Source organism: Patagioenas fasciata, chromosome 4 (genome assembly GCF_037038585.1).
Source record: "Patagioenas fasciata isolate bPatFas1 chromosome 4, bPatFas1.hap1, whole genome shotgun sequence".
NCBI lineage: Eukaryota > Metazoa > Chordata > Aves > Columbiformes > Columbidae > Patagioenas > Patagioenas fasciata.
Window position 1 is genome coordinate 47270714 of NC_092523.1, and position 26922 is coordinate 47297635.

Below are 26922 nucleotides of genomic sequence, written 5' to 3' on the forward strand. Positions count from 1 at the left end.
AAATAAAAATGAAGTTTAAAAAAACATAAACTTTTGAGACACACCTTTTGATGGTGAAGGGCTTTCCCACGTAGATTCCAGCGGCAGGCATCAGTCAGCACTGGCAGACAGCAGGTGCTCACTGCTCCCTATGGGGAGAGAGACACTTGCCAAACGAGAAAAGTCAGGGGCTAAATGAGTTTGCAAATAGCAGCAATTCCAGTCCAAAAATCATTTCCATAGCAGAGGGAAGTGCTCCCTAAGGACAGGGAGGCTGTCTGGCTTTTGCCTTTTTTCTGCTTAATAGTTGTTCTTTCGTATGCAGTAAAGAAGGAAAAATAATGGGAGAATAGGACAAAACGTAAAAATTCAGAACTGCAGTGTAGAAGTCACTACCTGCTCCGGCAAAACAGGCTATTCTTTATTCCCAAAGTCCTGGGAGCTGTAAACCAGGATTTCTCAATAAAGTGTGCTAAGCTAAAAGGCATGAAGATAGCGACAGATCCAGACTTGTCAGTGCCATGAACATTTGTCTTGGCCACAACACACAATGTGTACGCAAAGTGCTAATGTCTTCCATGTTATACCCAAACCTGAGCAGAGAGAAATGTTCAGAAACTGAAGTTAAATTGTTTGTCTTAGTATAAAAACAAACTAGCATTTTAAATGCCAGGATTTGTGCTATGAAGTCCTTCCTTTTGGGACTTTCCACACCGTAACCTACACCCAAACTCCAGTCGCCTGAGATCTCCAGGGCCAAAGCCAAGAGTGTAACAGGAAGGAGAAACTACAAACCTCATACCCAATAAATGGGAACTTTATTAAACTACCAAGTTACTCCGAAATGTATAAATGTTCCATTAAATACATTCAGTTTTCTTTTACACAGATTTATAGAAATTTATTTACATATTCCAAACACAATTAAATTATTTTTCAAGCTTGCTACCAATAAAAGTTTTTGTTGTATTTTTTAAAAAAGGAAAAATGTCAATCATCTGCTCTTGCAGATGTGCATACATACACACAGATACAAATAAGAAGGGAGATGCTTTTATAACTAACCCACCAGGGAGGCAGTATCCAAAAAGCTTACAGGCTTTCAAGAAAAAATTCACCCTTGCCAAAAAGCAGGCTATATAAATTTTCCCTGTGGGATAGACTCAAACAAGAGGCTCTATGCAATACTTTATGGTGTTTGGGTATGCTGTCTGCGTCAAGATGTGCTGGTATGTGGGATGAGCTAAAGGCCCCTTGCCAAATTCAAAACACGAAGCTAGCTGTCCCTGATACTTAGCCCGTGAGAAACATGCGAGCAATTAAATGGCTCATTCTCATTGGATTGCGCTCTCCCAGCATTGAAGAATAGAACAGACAAACAGATCTACCACTAGTAAGTCAATGCCACTTGTCTGAAGATATTTTCCTTTTTTTTTTTGGTCTTAAATGAGGCTTCTTTCATAAGTGAATAAAAAGGCAACTCTTTAAATAAGATGCTTAGGAGAACAGTGATCTGTTTCCCCACCTACATACATTTCTCTTGGGAAGATGCACAGCATCCCAAACAAGTTTTCCCTCATTCTCTGTATCTTAGTCTGACAGGATGTTAAAATTTGTATCTGCGGGAAAAAAAAAAAAAAGAGGTGTTTTTATTTTGTAAAAAGCTTATCAAATACTAGTTTAATTCATCCTTTAGAGTTTTTAAACATTAAAAACCACATTTGAAGCAACCAAAGAAGTCTATGAAAAAATTGTCATGCATAAGCTCTCTGTTTCATGCTAAATATTCATGTTGACAAGGAGAGGGAGAGGAGGAGGAGAAGGCAGGGCAACTAATGGCTCAATCAGAGCCATTGCAACATTCAAGTAATTTGGTAGTAGATAAACCAGTGGAAACATGGAATGGTAAGAAAGTGCTTGGCACTACATCGCAGCCTTCAGGAGTTGAACTGCAAACATCCTTGATACGTATCATAAATATATGGCACTTCTGTATGAACAAAAGCTGGCAGGTTTGCTTGTCACCAAAACAAGTCAGGAGTAGTCAACATCCCAATGGGTACTGATGGCCCTTCCACCAGCCACAGCCCCCAGCTGTGCTATGCGACCCAGCACCAGCCATATCTACTTGTGCATGCAAGACAATGCTGCCACATTCTTGGAGAGCAAGGCTCCCGCCCAGCAGAAAGCCTTCTCCAGACACAGGTACACATTCATAAAACATGCTATAAATTCTTCAGTGAGGTTAAAGACAGCCACAAACAGCAAATGTTCTGTTTTACTATTTTTCAGCCAGCAGTTCCCAGTCTGTCCAATTGCCAGCAATGGACTTTGCAACAGGCAAAGAGTTCCTGAATCCAAGGAATTGAAAGCACAATCCATTGAAAGCACAATCACCCAAGTTAGTTTTCTGTACTGTTCCACAGGATTCACTTTGACATCAAAAAAGTAACAGATCAGCACAAAGGCTTGAGTCTTAGCAAGAATCTTACGAACACAAACACTGGCCTTTATCCATGTTTTCTGTCACAAGGCATTTTGTAGTGTAACTTCTTAAAAATTTTTGGCTTTTGGTGGCATTCTGTATCACAAATATGCAAAGATTTGCTGTTACGCTCATATTCCATCACAGTAGCTTCAAATACATTCAAATTCATAAAAAAGGATTTAGACCAGAATACAACTACTTGCCCTTTTCCAACAGCATGCTGTACTTTAACGAGCACATGATGTTGCTTATCAGCAATGTAACTGTTCTAAGGAGTTTCATGACAGAGACATCCAGTGCTTGAACAAGTGTTCACATTCAAAGATTCAAAAAAACCTCTCCTTTATTTCAGTAACGGCTTCAGTATTTTACCAATTGCAGTTCGGTTTGCATCTTTCAGTTTAAGAGAGGCCTTTTCCACTGTTCCCTGCTCCTTTGGTGCAGGCTCTACTTTAGTGCTGACAGCCTCTCCCTGCAGGATGCTTCTTCCAACCACTCTGGCACTATTTGCTCTCTTTAAGGTACCCACACTGTTCTCCTTTGGACTCGGATCATCAGAGGCTGCCACTGGCTTCGCTTTAGGCAGCCTCTGGGACACAGACCTTGTGATGGTTGGAGGTTTGGAGGAGCTGGATAGATCCACTTTTGCGCGCTTTGAAGAAGAAGCCACTGTATTCCTTGCAAAGCTTGGGACAGCAGATGGTGTTTTGGGGACACTGACTGTGGCAACCTTGGTCTCATCTGTAGGGGTCTGGGGTTTTGCACTGGTGCGACAGGTCTTAATTTCATCTGTCTTTGATTTGACATTACTCCTAATTGGTTTAGAGACTGGCTTCTTGACAGAGACTCTGTCCCTCTCAAAATGCGCACTGCTCGAAGTGACAGTGCCCCTCTGTAACCTTGGCTCTTCTACTGACATGCTGTGCCTGTATGGACTTCTTGGTAGCGTGTCTGTTGTGCCTCGGACGGAGCTGCGACGGGACAGCCGACTTTCCACTGCACTAGTTTCTCGAAGAGCTGGCTTGGCTTCTGGCTTTTTCATGCTGCTCAGTGCTCTGTTTGACCGAGAAATAGGCACCACTTTCCTCATACTTTCATTCTCAGAAGCATTCAAAGTTCTTACAGGTCTGGAAGGAGCTGTGTGGTTAGGGCGAGTGCCACTGGATTTTGAGGAGCTTGGAGATCTATCTTTTACAGAGTTTCTTTTTGGTCCTGTTTGGTCTTTATTTTTTATGGTCTTTTCTTTAGGAAGGCTCTGCTTGCTATTGGCATCATCCTTATCATTTGCCGAAGTGTGAAGAGACAGATCCTTGGCAGAAGCAGAATTCAGGTTTGAGAAGAATGTTCTAGCCCTGTATTGCGGATCATTCCCAGAAGAGCATGCTTTGCCAGCCTCACTTCTTATTTCATTGCCTGCTGATTTAAAATCATTTCCCTCTTCAGAGTCCAATGTCAAAGAACAATCAGTCGTTGTATCTGACACATAGAACATCGGCCCATCTTCCCTACTTCCCGAAACACTTGTATCCACAGACATGGGGCTGCTGCTGGCCTCTGAAGCTTCACTCCTGCAGCCCACTGCCTTGGCTTTATGGTCATGGGCATCTCTGGAAGTTCTGCAAGCTGGAGGCAGGTCGTCATCGGCAGTGCTAAGGGAATGAAAGCTTAGATCATCTAGAGTCTCCACGTCTGTTCCACCAGCATCCTCTAAATATATTACAGGTGTATCCTCTGTAGGCTTTGGTCCTTGAATATCAAACTTACGTAACCCTTTAACAAGTTCATGCTCTTCAATTGCAAGGGCCAGAGCATTTATATCTGTGGACTCCTCACATGACACACTGGAAGCATGCATTTTGTAGTCAATGCTTCTCTGTGAGTAACGGGCACTAGGACCAGTTGAGCCACCAAAGCGACTGGGCTGAGCTGGAGGCACCTGCAGTAGGCCACCACTTTTCACTTTGGTTTCAGCCTGTTGGTGCAAGTGCAAGGTATTTAAGTTGAGATCTCTTGTTTCTTTGGATTCAGTCCAGGCTACGTTGGGTCTTGCTTGTCGCGTGTTTGTGCGGGGAAGGCTGTTAAACTTGTTTGGATCCTCATCTTTTGAGATTTCCAGGAAACTCTGCAACTCCCTGTCTGCAGTAATCCCCAGGGAAAGTCGAGAACGTCTAGAATTGGGGTTTCTGTACAAAGGGCTTTGAGGTCTCTGCTGCAAGAACGGAAGAAATTCTTCAAGTCCTTTTTTGGCCAACATCTCCACATCATTTTCACTGCTGCTCCGCCCAAAGCTCCCAAGCTCTCCAGTTGCCCAGGATCGACGCTTCTCCTCCAGCTCCTTTTGCCTTTGCAGACTATGAAGTTCCTGGATCTCTCGTTCCTTGTTTTCCTGACGAGGAAAAGCAAAAATACATGTCTCAGAGGACGGTGGCCTATGCATGAGAACAAGTCACACTCATTTAACTTTCCCTTTATTTTTTCCCATCGAAGTTAGCTCCTACTCCTATCACCTACCCCCATCCCCCAATACATATACGCACACACACGCACACACACAAAATCACCACAGCAACCAGAGCCTGAAACCGTTAACTGTATGGAGAGCAGTTCCATGCATAATTAATGCTGGTGATGCATCATCTGGTCAGCATAAGAAAAAAAAAAAAAAGCACAAGTCCTTGTGAGACCAAGAACATGACCTATCAAACCCAACTAGATGTCAAGTCCAGCCAAAAAGTTCCTGCTATAAGATGGAGATCTTCAAGTCCACACTACATTTAAAGTTGGCAGTTTTATCAGGTGAGGAAACCTCCACCTAATCATTGCATACATACTTTAAGACAAACTCATCTGACGAGCTTACAGCCAATGCGTTCCTTTCATTCTCCCTTATCGCAATTGCGCCTCAGCAAGTGCAGTTTCTACAAGGTGCTACAACTCAAACATTACTGATTGGAAATTTTATGAAAAGATGTTCCTTAATTGTATATGAAATATATATGAAATTGTACATGAAAGCAAGCAGAAAAGTTTACACAATGCCTCCTGATCAATACTTAGACATCAACTGACCCCACTCAAGGACCTCATTCCAGTTTTGGATCTTGTTTGTATTCACTGTTGGCTTCAAAAACCGGCAACTATTGCACAGAAGTTGCTCAGGGCAGGTTGGAGATTTTGGCAGCTAGGTTGAGGGGTTTGAGCTCAGGAAACCAAAGAAATAGTTTATGTTTGAAAGGTAACTCAGTAATACCTTGTTACTAAAATCATTAGCAGTGGATTACTATGAATATCAACATTTTAACTGTCACCCCTAGGCTTCAGATTTAATCTAGCTGAACCTTTGGTTGAACTTTCCAGGTTGTTTTCTGAAATGGAAAACACGGTTTTCTAGAGCCAGTACAGCTGTAGAAAAAGAAAGAAGGGGGAGGCTAGTCTTGACAGAGGATTCAAAAATTACATGATTTTCCTGCATGTTGTTAAATCTGTTCTGAGCAATGACACACTGTTTAAATAAGCACACCTCTATTTGTTTGAAGCACTATCTAGTTTGATCTTTCCGTGGTTGTGACAACAGAAGAGCTGCACAACTAGAAAAGCTTTCAGTAAACAAAAGCCTAATGCTGAAGCTCTTTTTAATGAATGGGTTAATCTGCATCTCTTAAATTGGATTTGAGACTACACCAGGCTCTGAAAGATAAGATGCATTAGAGACCTAAGAAACCCAAACAGCTAAGAAAGGCAAAAGAAAAAAAAACAACTTGTATTTCAGGAGAAAAGTCTGTGGCAGGAAGCTTGCCTTCACAGGTATGGAGTTACAGAATGAATTCCTGCCTAATGCTAAAGCTCAGCTTTAAATATCCCATTGTAAAGAGAAATGGTTAAAAATAGTTGTAGATATTATTATCATATTCCATACTGGACATAGAACATTTTAACCTTACCCAAAGCATGTTTCAGAAGATTTTATTCAAATGAGTAACCTATTCTAAGCACATACAGACATGTTACAAGAATTGCAAAAAATGTGCACGTGGCCATTACGGTACAAGCCATCATTTTAGACTGCAGGCTAAACATTTGTTTGTTAATAAAGGTTAACACTCACAAAATACTTAGTAAGTAAATCTCCTCAATATTTACAAACATGAGACTAATTTTTAATTTTTAGAGTGTAGCTACTTATCACAGAGAGGAAGGAAGATCCCCATTGAACCTCAAAGTAGCTATCCAACAGCCACTTGTAATGTGTGACTGTAAATTAAATCCCCAATCCCAAATAATTGAACACATATGCATGAAGTTACCTCTCACGAAAATGCCTGCAATAGTTACCACCATTTCATTCTATCTGTTTGTATAATGTTCGAAACCATGCACAAATACATGCTATCTGTGGTGGTAAAGGGTAGATAAACTAATGGCACACCAGGCATGCTAGCTGAACATCCTGTCAGCTTGCTATAAATCAAGATTGTTCTCTTTTCTGAACTAAAGCTCTTATACAAAGTGCTGTCAAATGCAGATTACATAAGGCAGCAAAATAAAGAAATGTGTGGATCCACCTAATTAATGCTATTCATAAAGGCCTAGAAAAAATATTTGTAATGACAGGCAGACTTTGCTGAACCAAAACTGGAACAAATACCGACACTGCTCCTTCATCTTATTATACTTCTTGAATTATTTGGGATCAATTCAGGGTGCTTAACAAATGAATCGTCACACAGGAAATGAGGTATCTTTGTACCGTAGGCTTGCCTAATTTCTTGAGCTTTCACCCACAAAAAGCATTTAAAAGAACAAATGCTGGGGTGATGGACTAGATGACCTTTGAAGGTCCCTTCCAACCCAAACTATTCATGATTCTGTAAGTAGAAGACACAGTCCTTGCTTTACTTGGCAAAGTGTCTAGTCATGCAAAGGAGGGCAGTGGAGAGTCTGAGCCAGTGCTGATTCAGGCTGGTATGTCCATGTAATGCGGTGCAACATCTCAAGGCCTTTCCAGTGATCCAGCCTTACCAGTCCAGGGCCTGAACAGTGAGGACTTGTCAGAAAGTCTGCACCATCTGTTTCACTGCTCAGCTTAGCAACCACCGACCTCCTCACCGACAGAGAAGGAGGGAGCCCACCCACAGGCAGGCCAAGAGGCTGCCCTGACGTGTCACCTCACTGCCCTAGTCAGCCTGCAGCTGAAGATACAGAGCAGTGGGACTGCACACAGGGCTGGGCAGAACGAGCATTTCCCCTGTGGCTTTTGCCTAGAAGAGGGTGGTTTGTTGGAGCTATTTGAGCAAATATATCAAATACGACATGATATAAAACATCCCTTATGCAGAAAAAACAACTCTTACCTTAACAGCCTTGTCAAATCTTATGCAGAAGTCCCTAAATATCTGGAAACATTCATCCAACTTCATGGTTTCTCTGTCTTCACAGAAAAAGTCAATGAGAGCGTTTCCCTCCTTTTGTAATTCTCGTTTCTGGTGTTCAAGCTCCTTTAGATGTCTTACAGCAAACTGTAGTAAAACATATATATGGCATGTACCAGGCAGAAAAAATAAGGTCACAACAGGTCATGTATATATAAGGAACCTATGAAATTCATGTTCCAAACTAGGAGTTGTTACAGAGCCTGGGACAGTGACAGACCATGTTGGAGCCCCCTGAAAGCTCCACATGCCTTATTTTCCCATTCTCCCTGCCACTTTCAGCTAAGCATAAATGGATTAATCCCTCTGCCCTAGTTTTCCCCCCCAAAAAATACGTGCATATATTCATGGATATATATCACAGAATCAACTCCTTCCTAAGTTGACCCTAGACCACAATAAAAAAAAAGGTTTCACGCCAGAAGAGTAAGGAACTGCTGCATCCCCAGCCATTCATTCCCATCTTTGCATAATCCTCGATCTGACACCATATATGGCTCAAAGTAATCTGGGGAAAAAAGTTCATTTTCAGACAAACCTGTTCTCTAACACTGTCTAACTCACGATCACCTAAATACTTTCGATACTTCAGCACCAGGGTGGGAATAGGCAGCTGGAGGCACTGGTGAACATTTAAGCCAAACCTGCTGCCACAAAATTACTTGGCAAATCATGCCAGTAGGGTAGAAACAAATCTTACTTGTTAGTCTTTAAAAAAAAAAAAAGCACCTAATAAAAAGTTGGATTGAAGATAAACTGGACAATTGATAAAGGCATACATAGAAAATTAGTTCCTCCCACATATTGCAGTAATTTATTCATAAAGATGAGATAAGGAAAGCTGACTTTTAAATCAGTTTGGTTATCACCTGTAATTTAGAAACAAAAACCGGAAGTGTTTATGTAAGGTATGCATTTGTAAAATGAATTTTTTCCCAACATTTCTTTTGGAATGTGGCCTAAACAAGGTTGTAGTGTTACATAAAACCAGCTATTAAATTAAAAAAAAAAAAATGCCAAACATGTTAGAACATAACATTAAAGAGTCTGGGTGCAACAGATGAAAGCCAATTTAATCTTAACCCACCCCTTCTTCATCAACTTCTCATCTCCCGAAAAACTGCAGGGACTATTAACTACATTTGCAAGTTAAAAATCAGGGCGGGTTAAGTTCCAGATCAACATCTGCTTTCTTACTTTTAATAATTATCTATAGCGTGAAACAGAAAAACCATTTCATTGAAGTATAATATATATTTCTCCAGGCATCACCACATACTCAGAAAATACCAAGAACTATGCTTCAAAGTTAAGTGCTATGCACATTCATGTCTATAAGGTCACTGCAGTACTAAAAAAGAAAAGGAAAATCCCCCCAGAAGTAATGGTGTGGCTCAGAATAATACACTCTGTGCTAGGGTAAACTAGTAGATAAAACAGTCCCTTAGCCTTCCAGCTTCCAATAATATCTCTTCAGTGACCCAGCAATCAGGATTCATACGCATAGCACAGCCTCAGCTAAAACTGACATGCTCCTGTATAACGTAACATGCAGATACTATACTTTGGGCAACTCTGAGGTACAAAACCAGAGACCAATCCAAATTGTCTTATAGGGGGTGTTTTAAAAAGATGGACCCAATTTGAAATCACTGTAGCTTGGAAACTGGGTCCCCATCCTTTTGAAACATTGTGTATTTTAACTCCTGATGTTCATCAGTCATTTCACAGGTATTAAACATGCCTGCCTAACAAGCCTCTGGCAATGTACACTCAATATCCCTCCCTGTAAAAACTCAGTCCTTCCAACACTCTTACTTGACAAACTGTGTAGCAGGAACAGCTTTGTACAACTGATAGGATAGACATTAAAACAACGCTTCTGTTTATTAACATGTCCACGCAGATTACACTGAGCTGAGGAATGCTCCTATGTTCAGGCAGCAGTAAGGCAGTAACAAAGATATCCTACAAACCTGGAGAAAACTTTCCATCTGGTGAAAGAGTTTTGGGTCCCGCTGAACACTGTCTTTAACAGATCTTGCCTTGAAAGACAGCGACTGGAGCTCTGCTTCTACACTATCAATGGATAACCTAAAAACAGCATACACAGAAAATGTTTATCAAGGGGGAAGGAGCTGGCCACAGGTTAGCCACAATACGCTTCAAAAATGTTTACCATTATGTGCAACCTGGCTATCAAACAAGACCTGCCTGTTCAGGAAATCTTTCCAGAGTAGACAACAAAAGTCAGGAGAGAGATAAGCACACTACTTCTTATATGTAACCTGAAAAGATTCCCATGAGGTGTGGTTTCACGATTGGCTCCAGCCAGTCCCACCCAACCCGATCACCAGAAAGGGTAATGCTGCCCTGCTTCTGATCAGGTGCTTCTTTTCTTTCCCTGGTGCCTGTGCTAGCACTCATTTTCTAGATGGCCAGTCATATCTGTGTACTGAAAATTGATCTAGGAAAAGGAAAATACAATTTTGTTCCAGACAGATCATTTGCTTGGTACAGTTGATTACGTGACTGTTCTGAGTGCAGTGGCTAGCACAAAAAGAGGGTCACAATGGATTGTCAGCCAGGACCACCTGTTTTGGAAGTAGCATTTGGCATCATTAAATTGCATGTTACATTCTTCCAAGCAGTCACAGCAATGCAACCTACACAGTCTCAAGCCACCACTTACACAACATTTCATCCATCTAACGCATACCAGCAGCAGAGCTGCTCCTGCAGAAAGGTAACTCGGAAACTGAAGACCGCATCTGATGTAACTGAAGCTTTATCCTGGAAGTCCCACGTTTCATACAATGGGAGCTCCCACCCAAATCTCTTAGTCACTTGGAGGGTAAATGCTTCTGAATCTCCAGCATTCCTTCACAAGAGAACTGAGCTTTGCCTAGGAATCGAAGCACTACAGTTTCCAAAATGATAAAAATTAACAACTCTACACATGCACCTAACTAAGGTCATTTCACCAACAGCATGACTTTAAAACAGCAAAGCTGAAGAATTTGTGGCAGACTGACTGAAGTGCACATGGGAGTGGCTGGTGACAGCATGAGTAAGTTTGCCAGTGCGCACACAAATGAATATTATGTGTGCTGGTTTTTTTCTGCTTACTTCACCTGCAAAGGTTAGTTCCCTGTTCTGGCAGATGCAAATAAGAAAAGTAGTGGGAGACACAGACCATATTTTTCTGCCTGTGAAGGAGGAAGAGGATGGCCTACAAGTAAAGAATGCATGACAATAAAAAATAAAGAACATAATGGTAGTGGTTTTGACATGCTCTAATTGGAAGGGTTTTATGAGCAACTTGTACGTGACAGTTGTCTCTAATAAAGATCTTCCTCATGCCCAATGGTAAAACATGTATTTCATTTTGTTTCATTTTCACATACAGAATGCACTCCCTGAATAGATTTCAGCATGAGTTACAGCAGAACATTTTCAGCATTAACAAATGTGATTAAAGAACAAAATGGTTAGGAAAAAATATCACCAGATTTGCGGTTCTGCCTGTTCCCCTGCTGTTTGCCAGGGGGCTTGGATGCCGAGGGAAATTACATTCCTCAGCAGGCCACGTGGCAGACTGCCAAAAAGGTGTGTGGGTTGGATGGCAGAGAGCCACACAGGTGGTCCCTCAAACATTTTCTGATTAACTCCATGGCCACTCCTTTCCTCAGAAGACTTCAGAGTCCTTTGCAGACATTACTTAACCCTGCATCAGATCTAAGAGATTTGATCCATTTTACAGCTGGAAAAAGAATGTAAATATGTTGCCTAAATCTCAAATAGTAAGGAAGTGGCAAAACTGGGACTAGAACTTCAGCATTGCTGGCTTCTAGTTTGGGGTTTTAGATCACACTGTCTCACAAAAGCAAGTACAGTTATCAAGGTATGAATCAGATTCAGTTATGCAGCTAGAGACTTTAATACGAAAACAATACAGAGCCCCAAACCCATCAGATTTTCCATCCAAGACAGAAATGTAGAAGCAAATGAAATATAAAGCAACTAGCAGAAGCCACAGCCAGTACTGGTACTAGATTTTGAAAAGTATTGTAGCCTGCTCAGAGACAGATGAAAATTGGTTTAAGGAAAAACAGCAACATGCTTTTAGTTCAGTCCCTCACAAGTAACACACATACATTTGTATTTGACAGAGACTAAACTGACAAAACCTATGGAAATCATCTCATAAAATACTTCACACCTGAAGGCACATTGCAGGCATACTTCTGCTAGCAAATAGAAATGAAGCCCTCAAAGCTATAGTAAACATTTATAAATATCTCAGGTTTTGTGCCAAGACTTCTCTGAATGAATAAGCTTCATTGTTTTACAAATAAGAAAATTCCAAGTCAGAGTCTAACCGTAAGTTCTTGGTTTTCTTTTGACTTACCTGGCAGCATCATGAACATCCCTAATTTTTTCAGAAAAGTTGAGAAGAGCAGCATCTTTCTTTTGGGCTTCCTGAAACAAACAGAACAAAACAAAACACACACAATCCATTAACATTCCACCACCAGGTCAAAGTCCCTAAGTCCAGCAGTTCTAAAGCCTCTGGGAAGGCACTTAAAGGTTTCTCTCCTGCACTGTTTTTCTTCTCGTTCAATCCTAACACAACTGAGTGGAGGACACCCCTTAACAAAAGGCAGGGATCAGAACTGGAAACTTTAAACAACAGCTTCCATTTTGCAGTGTACAATAATAGCTGCTTCTGCCAGTGAACACAAGCCACATGTATTAATAGGGAATGTCAGGGAAAGAACAATTTACTGATGCCCATTGTTTGAGCAGATTCGATGTTTCCTGCGCAAACGTCAATTAACACCCTATTGTTAGCTGACTGGAAATCAGTTAAGCCAGTTTGTACACAGATAACCAAAGTTACATATGGAAGCATTTAAATTCTCTCCCTTCTAAAACCAGAAAGTTTTAAAGAAAAGAAAAATAACTTGGGAAAAGTCTGTAGTTGCTTTAAAAATACATTTCAGTCACTAAGGGAGACAAAAAAAACCTCACCTCTACCAAAAACTTTACTCAAAAGATTAAACAGGAAGACTGAAAGAATTTTTATCAAAATAAGGCACTTCCACAGTGTAAGAATTCCAGAAAGTAAAAGAAGAGCTACAATGGGGAAATAAGACAAAGGCAAGCTTTTACATGGATAGGATGACCAGACATAGGTAAACTGGTGAATTTTGTGGCAGGGGAACAAAGGTGAAGATCAGGATCAAAGCTGCAAGAAAGCTGCTTTTTCTGAGGCACATGGCCCTTTATATTATCTATCATCTATGGCTCTACATTTGTAGCAGTTGCTTATACCAGCAAAACAGTTTTTCTATACCAGAGCAACAAAATGCAGCAGACTCATCCCAGGTTTGTTCGCTTTTGTGTCCGCCAGCTTGAGCAGTGACGACAGTTTAAATCCAACAGCATTGCCAGCATAACCTCCCTAAAAAAGAAACGAGCAAACAGCTGAGGCATGACATCAATGAACTGCAAAACTAACAAGGAAGTTTGGTCAATCACCCACTTCCATTTTGGACGTCACTTACCGCATTCATAATATTCCCAGCCTGAAGGACCAAGTGCAATATGGAATGCAGCTCCTCACAGGTCATTAATTCTATAAGGAACAAGAAAATTGCAGTCTAACAATTGTTTGTTTAGAAATATACACAGTTACCAAACTCCTCTTCACCTCAAGCTTTTATAGGTGAAATATGCCATTTAACACAAAACAACAACAAACTGAAAAGGTGGTAGGGGGAAAAAAAAGGTACTATATAATTCAAATTCACAAACACAGTTGACAAACCTCAAGTATATGTTCACAGCAAGTGTGGTATTTTCAAAGCAACCCACAGCAGCTAACAAAACATTTGGGGTCTAATGTGCAAAGTGTTTCATGCAAGTGGTTAGGTTATCCTCACCACCTACTAATTCCAGTATGAGGCAAGTGTTCTGCACCCTGCAGAATCTATTTGCCATCTGCCAGGACCGGACTTTTGAACAATTATTCTTTTTTTGGGAGACTTAGCCATCAGGCCTGAAAAGATAACAGCAATGTTTAAATTTTCCTTGCTCATCCCACTCCCACTATGAATCATCATTTTATTTCTGTATGATCACCCACTCAGAGCAGCATTTATTTTACTTCAGTCACACCAAAGATGATTTAGCACAAAGTTATATTCAGTGTGATGCAAAGAGCCAAATGGAATAAAGCTGCCTCTTAAAGCTTTTCTATCACAGAAGCCTGTTTGGTACATATTTCCATTTTTTGCAAAACGCACAGTAGTGCTCTGTCTGAATTCATAAACCTTCTCACCCAGCCACATATGAACACAAAATATATGTACTTAAAAGTCACCAGAGGGACTGCTTTATAAATAAAATACAGAAATTCAGAACAGTAAAGAGTTAATAAATTAGTATTACATAAGTGGCACAGCAAACCAAATAACTCCAAATTTGCAAGTGCCCATATGGCAAGAAAAATAACGTGAGCTGATTTTAATGTAAGGTACTGTATTTTACACTGATGAACATAATACAAGGTGGAATTCTTTTGATTGCAGTGTAAATACTTTAAAAAATATTTTATCATAGAATAGAATCATAGAATCATTTTGGATGGAAGAGACCTTTAAGATCATCAAGTCCAACCATCACCTAACTTAACTCTAGCACTAAACCACGCACCTAAGAACCTCACCATTGCATCTTCTAAACACTTCCAGCGATGGTGACTCCACCACTTCCCTGGGCAGCCTGTTCTAATGCCTGATAACCCTTTCCGTGAAGAATTTTTTCCTAATATCCAATCTAAACCTCCCCTGCCGCAACTTGAGGCCATTTCCTCTTGTCCTATCACTTGCTACTTGGGAGAAGAGACCAACACCCTCCATGCTACAACCTCCTTTCAGGTAGTTGTAGTCAGCGATAACGTCCCCCCTCAGCCTCCTTTTCTCCAGGCTGAACAGCCCCAGCTCCCTCAGCCACTCCTCATCAGACTTGTGCTCCAGTCCCCTCACCAGCTTTGTTGCCCTTCTCTGAACTCTCTCCAGCACCTCAGTGCCTTTCCTGCAGTGAGGGGCCTAAAACTGAACACAGGATTCAAGGTGTGGCCTCACCAGTGCCGAGTGCAGGAGGACGATCACTTTTCCAGTCCCGCTGGCCACACTATTCTTGATGCATGCCAGGATGCTGTTGGCCTTTTTGGCCATCTGGGCCCACTGCTGGAAGTGTTTGCTTCAGAGTTCACATTCTGTAATTTACCCTGCATTTAACTGCTCAACACAATCCACCAATCTATAATTTTGGAATCAGACAGCCCTTATATCTCTGGATTTCAGTATTAGCAGCATAAAAACATAGAACTAATTAAATAACCTTTGATCTAACAAGCTATAGGTGAGGAAGCAAGAAGGAAGAAAGAGGAGAGAATACAAAGGAGGATACACATTTCATAAGGCCAAGAGAAGAAGGCAGCTTCTAAAGATTTGGCGTAGTAAGAGCCTGCTCAGCGTCACTATGAGCAACATCCATTTGCAGGCTAGATGAGAATCCATTGGGCTATTCAGACCATCCTAACCCTTAGTGATTATTGGCGTTAGAATTTAAGTAAATATTCTCTCAGCTTAATTACAAGGAAAGAAACATAGGAGATGGGAACAGAAAAGGAGACCTAATTCCTAAACAACTTTGGGCTATCAACAAACCCTGAAGTGAAAAGACCAAATGGAGAAGAACACATGACACAAGTGGACTGAAAACAGGAAAGCTCAGTCAGTCTGATTTGCATGACTGGCCTGATGCAGGAGCTGGAGACCAAAGTGTCTCCTCTGGAGGGAATGAATTCATCAGTTCCCAGATGTCCTGAGTGAAGGACATGAAGGACAACAGGACATGGCTGCTTTGATACATAACATATTCGCTCACATATGTCTGTTGCTCAAAACACAAAGAATAATGACTTGAAAGAGATCCCAATGGAAGGCCAAACTCAAACAGCAGCCTAAGCTAAGGCACATTTTTCTGAGTCAAGAAGGATGAGTTTAATCCTCACTGGTGGGAAAAACTCACCAGGCTTTTCTCCCTTTCCTTTCACTAAGAACAACTATCCTAAGTCCTGGTGCTCACAGCTGGATATTTTCACTACTGTGCCTTTTTATACCACTAGAAGCAGTCTAAACAGTACTCCAGTAGTGCATCAAAAAAACTGCCAGCATGAAATAGGAATTTCATATTGAGGAACAGGACAAAAAGGCACTCAAGGCATTTGAGAAGGTCAGCATTAATGTTTAACTGAAACCAGGAAATTAACTATTTTCCTGCACAGTAGAAGACACCAGATTACCTTACGAACAACCAGCTGCAGCATTTCAAAACTTGTGAAATGCAGAGAACAAGAGAAATGTACAGAAACAGAGAACAAAAACAGGAAAAAAAAAAAAGAAATAGCAATAGTATTAAGTCTCCACAATAAAGATTTTAGGCCATCAATACTACCACCTCTAAAGGCAATGGCATACAGAGGAATCTGGAAACTATACAGTGACTTTCTCCATGGTTCTCTAAAAATGAGCAGAGAGGTTTAACAACTGCATTCAATCAGGGAGACAGTGATACATGAACGAGTAAACTGTACTCACAAGACAAGTTAACCAAATTTGGCTATGGATGCCTTTGTTTCTGTCAGTTTTGGACACGCTGCTTGTAGGCTTTGGTCATAAACTCATTGCTAGTATGTCGAAAGTGTCCAGATTTTTTATTTTGGAAGCAAAGATTCGCCAGGCACACCCTGATGGCGTTTGTCAGAGGGGAGCTAGCTTCCTTTTAATAGCTAAGGTACCTGAAATTCAAGCTCTAGTCTTCATAATGCAGACTAATTAACATGCTAACAAAACCAAGAGTATTATGCATGTCCCAACATGCTTAATTACCTTTTGTTGCCCGTCTTATAATTTTCATGTCATTCTGTAGAGAAGTACAGGAGGGTGAGAATTCCCTCTCTAACACCATGGCTTCAATCCTAAGAGCATAGCTGCAGCACACAAACAAACAGGTTTAGATCCGACAGTCAAAAGAGAACATTTATCATGAACAGAATAAACCTACTATCTCCTTACTTTGGCACCTGGATTAGTAAATACATGAAGGAATCAGCTTGAGACAGTTTTGATACATCTCCATCAAAGGCTTTTAATTTCTTTACCTAGAAAAGAGAAAAAAACACTAGCAAAGAATTTTATCAAAGATCAAGATTAACTTGACTTTGGAAGGAAACACCTTGAAAAGCAGTGAATTTTACAGGAGGCATTAGAGTCCACTTGGTGACTGAATGGCTGCACTGTCCAAGCTCCTGTCATTTCCACACACTCCAATCACAAAAAAAATAAAACTATCACTCCTCTCCCAAACACCTAGTTACACAGTCCAGTGGAAAAAATATGATGCCATCATTCTGATTGGTGATTCTGATTTCCGATCAATGACTTCTAATGTGCGATTCATCGTTCTGATTTTTGATCAATGATTGTTCTCACCACTGTTTTCTTTCCAGCTAGTCAACTTGCTGTTCTCTAGTTGTTCAGCCAGGAAATAGCTGCTTATGTGATGGTCTGAAAAATGATCCTTGACTCTTCAACAATGGTGATATACTCTTAGGCATAGCTTAGAGTTCCAGCGTAGGACTGCCTAGATCTCTTCCACACAATGCAGCTAAGGTTTTAAGTTATGGGGGAAACTGTTTGGTTTTGGTTTTTGTTTTGTTCCTCTAAAATTCTCTTAAGGGGTAAACTTCATGCTCTTGAGTTTTTACTTTTTTTCATCCACATGAAACATTTTAAAGATAAATGCAGTCTCACATTTTAAAATATTTGCTGTCAGTACTTTGAGAACATCATTTACATGCAAAAGAAATATCACCGCATTAATTATGTCGATCTTCCCAGCTCCACCAAAATCCCTATATTTGCATGATCTGGAAGCCACTGATCTGCCCACATACTTACTATTTGTTTATATAGAAGAACTGGAAAATACATGCACATATGTTTAAGTGTAACTGGAATTCCTTTCACATCTTCCAACATACCAACTGTGTCCAAAAGCAGAGCTCACCCTCAATTACACTATTTCTTCATTCAACCAACAAGTTCACACCCAGTTATCAGTTGTATGTTTCCACTGACTTACAAACCAGCCCATCATCTTTCCTTTATATAATATTACACTTAAAGCCCATTCACAACCACATTTACACAAGATGGTCTTCACTTTCAGAAAGCATATTAAACTATCCTGGGGAGAGGAACACTACATGCAGGGCATCAATAGCTATCAGGTTGCCATGATTTCCCAAGATATCCACACCACGCTACAAATTAATCACTTAAGCTATTTTGCTGCTTTCACAGCAAAAAAATAACTCATTTGTAATGGAAGAGAACATATGTTATGCTAAATCAGGGGTTTAAAATAAGTTCTGGACTAGCAGAAGAAAAGGATTATTTTAACAGCTTTGTTCTGCTTCATTCCCATTTTTTTCCACATTATAAAAAAATTAGAATTGCTGAGAGGACAGGAAGAGAAAATAAAAATTACAAATTAAACACAGAACAGAAAAAAACCCCTTGTTTATCAAATTAAAAACCAAACCAAACAAAAAACCCCACACCATACACACACAAATATGCACTTATGACTGAGAAAGAGAATTCTAATCAAAGAGCAATTTTTATTCATGATATCTAACTCCATTTCCTAAGCCACTGCGCCCTTTAATTCAGGACACTCAGACAAAAGCTCCTTCTAAAGATAAACAGCATACCCATTTTTTTTGAGGCCTGAGAAAACTCCTAATTTACAGAGTCACTCAAGAAGTCTGCCAACAAAAAACAGGAAAGACCAGACTTGACATTCCTGGTATTTCTAAGGTGTTAAACGAGTAAGAAACACAACCAAAATAAACACTTTTTCCTCCATCATAAAGTGGGGAGTGTGAGCTACCTACTCAGTTAGTCTGTGCAGTTGTCCTTTAATCTAGGTTCCAAAAATAGTGCCTGCAACTTGAACAAAAAAATTGCAAATTTTCCAGCCTCACTTCAGAATATTGCAAATATCAAAGTTTGCCTGGAAAGGCTACAGGCATTCAGATTTGAGGTTCAGGGAGGGGGAGAAAAAAAGCAACCTACCAAAAAACCCTCCCCAAATCACCAAAATCAAGGTCATATAAACCACGGGTACATATAGGAAGATGCAATCTTAAGATCTAAGTGCACAAAATGTGAACGATGATGTCCTGAGATACAGGAATACTAACTTATTCATGCTATCTGTACTATATTTAAATATACTTTTGACAGTAACTAGCAATCAATGTTATCTATCTGGAATGTTAATCTTACAGAAAATGGATGAAATCCTCTTTCTTCTACCTTATAATATTAGGAAAAATGCCTGGAATGGTACAAAGGAGTACTAAATCCTAGAATTCATCCAGATGAGGAACCTTTCTGCATGTGCATAGCAGAGGGCATTGACAAGGCTGCCTTCTGATGGGTGGGATGGGGTGTGAATGCCACAGCGCAAAAAGCTTTCGGCAGTAGTCAAGCCAAAAGGCAGTCTGTAATCAATCTTAACACAAAGATCTGCTCACATCCTGGTGACACTTTTTCCAGCCCATATCAGCCAGCTTAACCCCCACTATCTCTGCCATATATGATCAAAAGTACCTTTTCAAGAAGCAGGAAAGCAGCTCATCAGACAAGCCCAAACCCCAGGCAAGGTGGAGGATAGCGATCCATTGCACAAACAGAAACACCAAAGAGTTATAAGGTCCTTTTCATCCTGAGTTTTCAACACAGGAGACTAAATCAGCTGTTAACTTGGCCTTAATGCAGTCAATAGTCTGGGGAATAGCTAAGGTAAAGTTAAGACAACAATTTATTTTCTGATTCTCTGATAGCTCCTAGAAGTGAGGGTCAGATTCAAATGCCAAATGCAGCTAGGAACTGCAAAGAAACTATGGGGACTGACAACAATTTTCACTACTAATCATGTTAACAGATACAGTAGAGAGGTTTATAATTAGTGTGAGAATACAAAGCAGCTAAAAAACGTGGTTTATTTTAAAATCACAATGAATAACTCTATCAGAGTCCCATCCTCACAACAAAATCTTTTTCACAACAGTATGCAGTCACGTACCAAGATACAGCAGTGTATTGTATACATGCAAGAGAGTATAATTACATTGTATGCTAAGTTCTGTATTACTAAAATTGGGTGCAGAGTTACTAATTTATTTTTTCATTCATTTGTATATGGAATATGCATTTGCACTGTCCATGCATGCCCACGCACACTAAATCAGATTTTAGATATAGAAGGTTCTCACATATGTAATTTGCTTCATTTTAAAAACAGTTATGAAACAGAAAGCCCAGTCTTTGATTTGATTTATGAACAATTGGAGTAGATATGCCTGTTGCAAATATCTCATTATTCATCACAGACAGGAAAGCTACTGCATTCCTGTCACTCTAGTTTTCAGTCATTTTTTAGTTACTAGTAGCACTTTTTACATCTACTGGGATTTTAACTTTATAGGATAAAACAGGTATGTTGCACTCCTATGAAGGACCTTTGAAGAGCGCAAATCTGTACACTACTCCTTCTCGTATATGCTTATAACTAAGTATTTCTCCACATTCTTAGTAAATCAGTCAAATATTCCTCATGCTACAAATAAATAAGTGAAGCCAAGTGAAGCCAAGTGCAATAGTCCAGAGGAGTAAAGATTTTATCTTTTGTTGTTGTTGTTGGTTTTGTTTTTAATATATATTTCCATGCCATTGCAAACATTCAGGGCACTAAAGAACAACAGAGTTGAAAAATACCAAGTACTCCAAATGGCATCACAGTGGCACCCAACTACAAGGGCACATGGGAAAGCAACTCACGTATTAGGTGGGGAGGCACATGGGGCACGTGCCTGGGCAGTGGAGAACCTCTGTCAGCACATAATAAAAAGGAGAAAAACCCACAGCCATCAAAAGGGGTGAAAAAGGAAGCAGGAGATGAAAAACATACAGGATGATCAGCCATATAGAGCACTGGCTGAGGAAAGGTGGGGGTAGATAACTTCACAAACATGGTTTGAAAAGGGTAGAGCTGACAGAAACAATTCCAGTAAAGCAGGTGACAGATGACTAGGGTTTTAGAAGAGACCATATGAGCAAAGGACAGGTTTGAGACATTATAAAGGAAGTTAAGACATTGTGTTGGTAACCTGGGTGTGCATGTGTGTGAGTGAGCTGATCAGCAGCATGATACACTCTCTTCAGTATATATTTAAAGTACAAATTCTGGCTATTCTAGCTCATTAAACACTGGACTCTCTCAGCTTTACCAGCCTGGGCCTGCTGAAGATTGCAATGATATGCACATAAAAGCAGCTAAAAGCTTCTCCTCTGCTTTGGTCAGGATGCCAGTAAACGACAGCTGTCAGCCACTTTAACACAATATCCTATGACCAGGAAGGGTGTTCCTCTCTCTCCTTTCATTTTTACAGACTAAGGACTAATGGTGCTATATAAAACAGAAAGTAGAAGATAACTCCTTAGGAAACAGCTAGGAATCTTTTTAGAAGTGACACAGCAGAGAAAGCCATTCCTTCAGTCAAGGCAGGCTCCCTGGAAAAAAACATGAGCTGCAAAATGGATGAAACACAAAGCTGCTCACCACAGCAAGGTACAAACAGCAGGACTTCTAACAAGGCTTACACAAAATCAGTGATCTTATCTTACTTGTTAATGTATGGATAATTTTTAAGCCTTTTCTTGATCTTTTTTTTTAAACCACTGTACGATGGCTGGGCTGGTGCCACACCAACAGCCCTCAGCAAAACATTGAGTGGAACCTTGCAGTAACATCCCAGTTTGCCAGCTTCAAGAACTTGTCAAGTTTTTTCAAATTAAACATTTGAAAATACCCAAATGTTTTCAGTTTGACAGAAGACTTCACTGCAGTGCCAATATTTCAATAACGGTCTCAATCAGTTTGACAAAAAACATCCAAAGAGCCAGTATTTGCCATTTATACAGAAAAACCGCAACTGCTTTTGTAGTTGCTGGGATTTTTCACAGAGAACAGCTAGAAAATTACTAGCGCTGACACCTATTTCTGCATGTCAGCAGAGCTGCCACATTAAAATACTGCAAAAATAAAGAATAGTTTTAAAGACAACAGATGTTAAATGTATTTGTTAGCCTGAGTATTTAGCCTCCACTGTCAAAAAGCTGTCCCATCTCAAAGACACTGGAACATCCATCAGGTGCCTGAGATAACATGGACTCAAATGATGTAAAATATATCACTTACGTCAAACTGGTGACCAGGGGAACATTCAGGTAATGTGACTATATCACACCACTTCTAGATAAGATAAGATTGGAATACAAAGCCAGTGTTTATTCACACTAGATAAACTGTAAAGGTGGTTGGTAAGAAAAAGAAGAAATGTGATGGTCCAAGAGTTACCCTTTCTACAGCTATGACCAGGAAGGGTGTTCCTCTCTCTCTCCTTTCATTTTTACAGACTAAGGATTAATGGTGCTATATACAACAGAAAGTAGAAGACAACTCCTAACAGAGTTACTGGGATGAAGCACATGCCTGGCAGGAGGCACTCTGCTCTCATTCCAGCCTGCAAGACAACTGTGCTACTGGGAAACGTGACTGCAAATATCTCAGCTGCTGAAAAGAAGAGCATACGAAGAGGAACCGCGGAAGCCCACCCACGGTTACACCAGGACAGTTAGCACTGGTAACTGAATAACAACTAACCTTCTAGGATCTGACTGCTTAAGTGTCTGCACCGAAAAGTTCTCAATCCCTGCAACAACAAGGCAGGCCTTCAGGAGAGCAGGAAGTATGGAAGGGTAATCCCAGGGAACCCTTGCTGAGGGCAGGTGCAACATTCTGCAGGGAGAGGCCAACATGATGACACCTTGTCAAAGCTCTCTCACGTGATAAGACAACCGGACCAAAGATAAATTAGGGACTATTAAACAGGATAGGGAGCAGCAGAACAAATAACACCACTTCATCCGGTATCACTAGTGATTTTGGATTACTTGTATGTGGAGATGGACTGTATAATTCTGAAGGCTTCCCCTTTGCAGGGGAATCACTGTTCTAGGAGACAGGTATTCAGACTGGGAGGTAGATAATAAACTAATAAAAAAGAAAGGGACATACAAGGAGAACAAAGCACATACATTTAGGGAAAGGAAATGCTGAGAAAGATGAACAAAAAAAGCTCTGAGGCTCATAAACAGAACAATTTTTTGTTAACTGTCTACATCAAAATTTTAGGAGCCACAATAGTAAATGAGTTATTGCACCCACTTATTCTTTGAACACTTGACGGATGAGGACATGAAGGCACTGCAACTTTCTTCCATACCAGCAGAAGCATCAGTCCCTCACACTCAGGATCTTCTCTCTGTCCTACTCCCCTGACCTCAAGTCTCATGGGGAAAACTCTCAAAAAGTTAAACAATTACAGGGAGAATAATCAAGGGAAAGGGGGTCTTTCCTTTTCCTGATGGTGAGCAATGAGACCTCTAAAGCATGGAACTAATTTAATACATACAAATAACCTCAAAACGGGAACATGCCTCTCTCCAGCCTTCCCTTGGGAACTGCTAACATCTAATGCCCCTTTAATTTCTAATAACCCTCTGTGCCATAAAATCTCTTCTATTAATTTCTCAAGTGCCTCCTTAGAAGCACTTAAGTGCTCTGGTCCCACTATCTTGAAGGACAGGCTTGTTGTCAAATCATCCACTAGGAAATAAACATACCTTTTCACTCTTAACAGCACCTACTGTATATCTAAAGCATCTGGCTGAGTATTGCAGACAATTTCTGACAAAATTCAACAACCTACATTACAATTCTAGCTGAATTACAACATTTATATCACACAGGAGTATGCTATTTGAAATATTTTCTACTTGTAAAATAACAACCAAGATCTAAACCAAAAAGAGGAAAAGAAGAAAAAAAATGCTGAATATACACACTTAACTAGGAGTCACTTAACTGTTCTCCGGTGTCTTTCAGACGAAGGAGATAAATTCTGCTTAAATAAAGGAATATGTACTGAAATTAAAATAAAGAGGGAACAGCTAACAGTTTTGATTTCCCAGAACTACTGTCACCTCTTTTTTTTCCAGATTAATTACATTTCAGGTTGTTGATATCCCCCAACTCTAAAAAGTATATTAATCAAATGCAATAACTAAACACCATTTTTACAAGATTCCCTGCAAAAGCAGCCCAGTTTAGGGTTATATATTTGACAGCAAAACAACATGTTTTGCTGTTGACTGGATTTGAGATCTGCTGCTGCACAGAGGAAGCAGCGCTTTGACAGTATGACCTTGAAGTTGATCTATATGTGGACATTAACTAGCAATTTCCCAGGTTTCAGCCATGACTTTGATGTGAAGCACTCAAGCAATTCTAATGCTAATTTTGCCAAGTTTGTGGTATACATTTCACATACAAATGGGTCAATACAAATACAGGAGTAGACCAGGAACTGTGCATCATTAAGCAAGGCTCCCAGGCCAGTCCATGAAGCTTCACCTCTTTAATTACATGAATGGACTTGAGGTTAGGAGTGGGAACGGAGAAAGCAGCACTTGCATGGTCATTTGGTGAACATGGGGACATAGAAGAAGCTGCTGGTATTCTGAGTCTTCTAACACATCTCCTTTGGAGCACTGAGCCACATTAGCAAATTCTATTGGTGCACAGCAGCCTTTTGCCCTGTTGGAAGCCAACAGCCGAGGCCCAGGAGCAGGTAGATCCCAGATACACAACACAGGTAGCAAACCAGAAGAGAGGAGAGACAGTAGCAGAGGGCTCACCAGTATTCAACTTGCAAGCACTCTTACTGGAAAGCATGAGGTAGGTGCCAAAGAAGCGGAACTTAATTTGTTTGTGTTAGGATATACTTTGACTCTGAGCTTTCTGACCCCTCCAGAGCAGAGTTATCTACACTGCACACAGAAGGGTTCCATAGGGCTTGGTAAAATATTTATGGGACAAAGAGGACATCGTAACAGACATCAGAGAAACAAAAATACCTTATCACTACCTTAATTAAGAAGTACCTTAAAAGCAGGTGAAATTCCACAACGTGAAGGGAATGTGTACACTGCAACCTCAATACTATATGTCAAATGAATATTAAACCTTTGTACTCAGTGGTTCCTATCCCCTGGCTCTGGAAGGATTCCTCTTTTACAGACCTTCATCGTGGAATCCTAGGCAGTAGAACTCCACACAAAAAAAAAAAAAAAAAAAATCCACGTAAAACCATTATTTACCTCCTCTGCTTCTGGTAATAATTTAAGAAATTCATGCAGCAGTTCAGAACCATAGGGCTCACTCCTTCCATGATAAATATCTTCAATGATGGATTCAGCAGACCTTGAAAAAACAATTGAGCATACACATTTCTAACACTTGCAGGGTGAATTACAGAAACTGAAAAAAACTCATGCCTGGGCTACTCAAAGGAATTATAATGTGGTTATGTATCAGTGTCCACAGCAGCACTGTTTTAACACCACCTCCAGTGATGCCTTTACTGAAGGACAACATTATCAGTGAATAAAGATAGCATCAAAACACCTAGTTCACCTCTTTCTATTCATTCTTTATAAAGAAAGGAAGCCAGTGAAAAGCAGCTCTCATGCAGTACTACATGAGATTCAAGGGCTCCCCTTAACAGCTGGTTAACAGTAGCAAACTCTAAATGGTGGTAAGTCACTAGGGCACTCAAAACCAAACATAGTAGAAAACACGCTATCAAACATAGTCATTCATGACAAACCTCTATAGAACTGTAAACTCCAAAAAGAACAGAGCACAATGTGCAATACATTTCATGAAAACTACAAAGAATTTAATACATCTGTAGCCTGCACTAGCTGCGTGGAAAAATCAAATCTTACTTTTTGAACTGTTTGAGAAATATCCCAATGTTCATACTTCTTTTTGCATCCAAAATCGAAACCTGAGAGAGAAAGCAAGAAAGATTAATCTACCAATACCTATGAAAACAGCATATCATATCATGCAGATATGATTTCTTAAATTGCTACAGATAATTGTTTGCAGTTGCCACCAAATCACAAGCCAAATGAATACACAAAGTCACTTCTTACCAACAAAGATCATACATTACATAACTAGGTTTTATCAGGAAAATACACAGCACACCCACACCATTTTTTTCCAAGTGAGGCAAAAAAAAAATCCATAGCAACTTTTATGAAAGGAAAGAATCAAGTTCTGTTTCATTACAACATAAAAACATTCTTCTTATTTCGTAATGCTGCATCTGCAAAATGTTGCTTATCAAGTAATACACTGTATTGCATTTGAAAGCCCCTGATATTGAGCACCGCACTTAAATCCCCACGTATGTCAGAGGTTTTGTAAAAACTGTGAGGACGGGCTTTCTAAGCAGAGGTCAGTGTGCGCTACTGACTCCATTCACGCAAACTAACAGACATGCTGATCCACAGAAAGATTAGTAAGTTGATCTTGAATCAAAACCTGAGACAAATAATGCTCAAATTTGTTTGCTTTATCTAGAAGCAAACACAAACCCATAATAAAACATAGTCTCTCCCCACTTTATATTTTAAAGTTAATTTGCTGTATCATCTTACATGTGTAATTATGGAGACTACACAAAGGAAAAAAAAAAAGTTAACTTTTTTTCCCCTAATTCAACTTCTAAAAATTTTAAATAAAAGAGTTAATTCTTTTGATACTAGTTTTTCTTGATGTAACTGCATGCAAGTTCAAGCCTGAGATGTTTGCCGTGTTCTAGCGAATAGCGTCCTTAAGGTCAAAATTTTACCACAGCTATTTTGTTGATAATAGTCACAAAAGTCATGAGATGTAGAAGGA

General features: G+C 40.0%; 1 protein-coding gene across 3 annotated transcripts in view; it reads right to left on the bottom strand.

Annotated features, from left to right (window-relative positions):
- Positions 1–775: 775 nt before the first annotated feature.
- Positions 776–26922, bottom strand: part of FHDC1 (FH2 domain containing 1) — a 37383-nt gene continuing 11236 nt past the window's right edge. For all 3 annotated transcript variants that reach the window (XM_065837706.2, XM_071807788.1, XM_071807787.1), the window contains exons 3-12: positions 25956–26017; positions 25326–25428; positions 17046–17131; positions 16860–16960; positions 13467–13537; positions 13256–13363; positions 12308–12378; positions 9873–9990; positions 7819–7983; positions 776–4853 (exon numbers count right to left, since the gene is read on the bottom strand). In XM_065837706.2, coding sequence (XP_065693778.2) covers positions 2811–4853; positions 7819–7983; positions 9873–9990; positions 12308–12378; positions 13256–13363; positions 13467–13537; positions 16860–16960; positions 17046–17131; positions 25326–25428; positions 25956–26017 — 2928 coding nt within the window. In that variant the 3' untranslated portion in view covers positions 776–2810. The remainder of the gene's footprint in view (positions 4854–7818; positions 7984–9872; positions 9991–12307; positions 12379–13255; positions 13364–13466; positions 13538–16859; positions 16961–17045; positions 17132–25325; positions 25429–25955; positions 26018–26922) is intronic.